This window comes from Chiloscyllium plagiosum, chromosome 36, assembly GCF_004010195.1.
Source record: "Chiloscyllium plagiosum isolate BGI_BamShark_2017 chromosome 36, ASM401019v2, whole genome shotgun sequence".
Lineage (NCBI taxonomy): Eukaryota > Metazoa > Chordata > Chondrichthyes > Orectolobiformes > Hemiscylliidae > Chiloscyllium > Chiloscyllium plagiosum.
In genome coordinates this window covers 18,421,510-18,424,249 of record NC_057745.1, presented here as the reverse complement: position 1 = coordinate 18,424,249, position 2,740 = coordinate 18,421,510, and the positions used below count along the sequence as shown (strand labels likewise).

At 39.6% G+C, this 2,740-nt stretch overlaps 1 protein-coding gene across 1 annotated transcript in view; it reads left to right on the top strand.

The window, feature by feature from the left end:
• Nucleotides 1-589: 589 nt before the first annotated feature.
• lipca (lipase, hepatic a) overlaps nucleotides 590-2,740 on the top strand; it is an 86,668-nt gene continuing 84,517 nt past the window's right edge. The window contains exon 1 of the mRNA XM_043677450.1: nucleotides 590-888. Within this exon, the coding sequence (XP_043533385.1) occupies nucleotides 798-888 (91 nt within the window). The 5' untranslated portion in view covers nucleotides 590-797. The remainder of the gene's footprint in view (nucleotides 889-2,740) is intronic.

Below are 2,740 nucleotides of genomic sequence, written 5' to 3'. Positions count from 1 at the left end.
TCTTTTTGCAGAGAAGAAGCCTGAAACGAGATTTGATCGAGGTCTTCAAAATCTTGAGCAAGCTGGATAGAGTAGATAGGGAGAAATTGTTCATGCTCATAAAAGAAGAATGAACAAGATGGCACATATTTAAAGTGATGTGCAAGTGAAAGAAGGGTGAGGTGAGAGAAAACCTTTCCACAAAGCGAGGTGTTAAGATATGGAATGCACTACCTGGAAATGTAATGGAGGCAAGTTCAATTGAGGGATTAAAGAGGATATTGGATGATTACTTGGAAAGAAATGGTGTGCAGGGATATGAGGGAAAGGCAGGAGATTGGCACTAGCAAATACAATTGGTGCGGCCTGACAGGGCTAATGGCCTTCTTTCGTACCAGAACAATTCTGCGATTCCAAACAATTTCAGAGTTTTCTTCCATCAGCCAAATGGTTCTGATAGTTCTCATTTCTGAAAGCTGGAATCAAGCTCTCTGCTGTATTCCAGCACCCGATAGCTTTTGCAATCCTTTCGCAATGTGTTCCTACTTGAACCCAAGCGAGTCACAGTCACCTGAGCAGTTTGTTCACGACCTTCAGGTATAAAAAAAAATTAACTGACATCCCATATCACTGGCATCCCTTAGCTTCAGACTATCACCACCGACAGAGCTTTGGGAAAAATAGCAAACTGATTTAATATAATTGCAGCCAGGTTTGATTAACCAGTAAAGTAAGTGGGGGTTGATTTGCCTATTTTTTTTCTCTTGCAGTAGTTAAAGGGGTGTAACTTGCAGTCTTTAAAAGAGAAAAGGCCTTAAATGCTGAACATGAAACACTGGACAAAAGTATTACTTCTCTTCTTCATTCATGGCACCCTTAATGCTGAAAATGCCAGAGTCACAGGAGAAGGTAAGGGCACGGAGCCATGTTTCTACTCACGGTGATTTGGGCAATTGCAAATAGTCATGGAGTAACTGCATTGAAAAGTGAATGCCACATAGTTGATTCCCTTTGGTGGAGTGTCTGTGAAACACAACTCGGACGTTGTCAGTGACCATTACAGTTGCTGCATGCATTTTCTAACTGTGTCTGGTATTAGTGGGGGACACAGATAGTGGTTTGGAGTAGCATGATAACTGAACAATTCCTTATATTCTTTTGCTCATGCAGACCATTGTTCTGATAATGGATCTTGAAAGGTATTTTACCATAAAATATTTAATGGAGTTCCAGCACAATATAAAGGAGACAGTTGAATTCAGTTATATTTGCAATGTGTGTATGAATGTACTGATTGCGTTGTTTAATGGTGCAGAAACAGAATTAATAGTGAATAATATATAACCAGAGATTTCATTACTATTTCTCCCATTTTCAGAAAACACTTCTGCCTCGATATAAAAATGTTGTCCATCTATGTTATTTCTTTCCCAATCATCAGGGCTCCTGCAAACATGAATACATTATGTTAAGCGAGTGGGCAAAGATCTGGCAAGTGGAGTGTAATGTTGATAGTGTTGATCATTTTGGCAGAAAAAATAAAGAAACATATTAGCTAAATTATGAGAGGCTGCAAGGGTCTGGAATGTAGAGATACCTGTTGACCTAGTGTATGAACTATAGAAGGTTAGTATGCAGATACAGCAAATAATCAGGAAAGCTAATAGAATTCCTGTAACAGGAATTGAATGCATGAGTGGTGAGCTCTTGCTTCAGTTATACAAGGCATAGGTCAGACTGCATTTGCAGTACTTTGTATAGTACTGATCATTGTACCTGTAGTGATTGCAACTAGGTCAGCCAGGTGGACCTCATAGAATATGGGTTCTCTGGGATTGTTAATCAGGTCCAATCGGGGACCCCGGCTGATAGATGTAAACAGGAGTGTCAGAGGTTTTGCTCACTCTGAGGAAGCCAGACTAATGTCAAGTGCTTTGTATGTGTAAATAAAGGGTGACTTGGTGACAGGATACCTGGCCTCTGTGGAGGTATTTCAGTGCCTACAGAAGAATATCAATGCATTGGAAACTATTTTAGAGAAGGCTTACTAAACATTACTTTAAATGAGCAGATTACCTTATAAGGAAAGGCTACACAGCCTAAGTCTGTATCCTCTGGAGTTTAGAGTCAAAACATGTGGCACTGGAAAAGCACAGCCAGTCAGGCAGCATCCGAGGAGCAGGAGAGTCAACGTTTCGAGCTTAAGCGCTTCATCAGAACTGTTCTCTTCTCGAGTTTAGATGAGTGAGAGGCAATTTAATTGAAACGTATAAAATCATGAGGCGACTTAAGTGGTTGGTGTCTGAAGGCTGTTTCCTCTTGTGGAATAATCATAATTTAAAAATAAGGGATCACCCACATAAAACAGAGATGAGGAAACTTTTTTCTAGAGAGTGTCATGTCTTTGAAATTCCCTTCCTCAAAGGGCAGTGAATGCAGAATTTTTAATTGTTTTTAAGGCAGAAGTAATTAGATTCTAATTACCAAGTGGATAATAGTCATTGGAGATATGCAGGAATGTGGAGTTGAGGTTAAAATTAGATCAGCTGTGATTTTATTGAATTGTCGAGAAGGCTGAGTGGCCTACTCTTGTTACTTGCTTGTATGTTCGTGCAAGACTATTGCTTTGGGTGGTAAAAGGTAACAATATTTTAAGATGTTTAAAACATAAATGCAGCACCTAACCTACACCAGCCAGGTAACTGAGTGACCAAGGTCAAAGAATAATAAACTCTCACCATAGAACATAGAACAATACAGC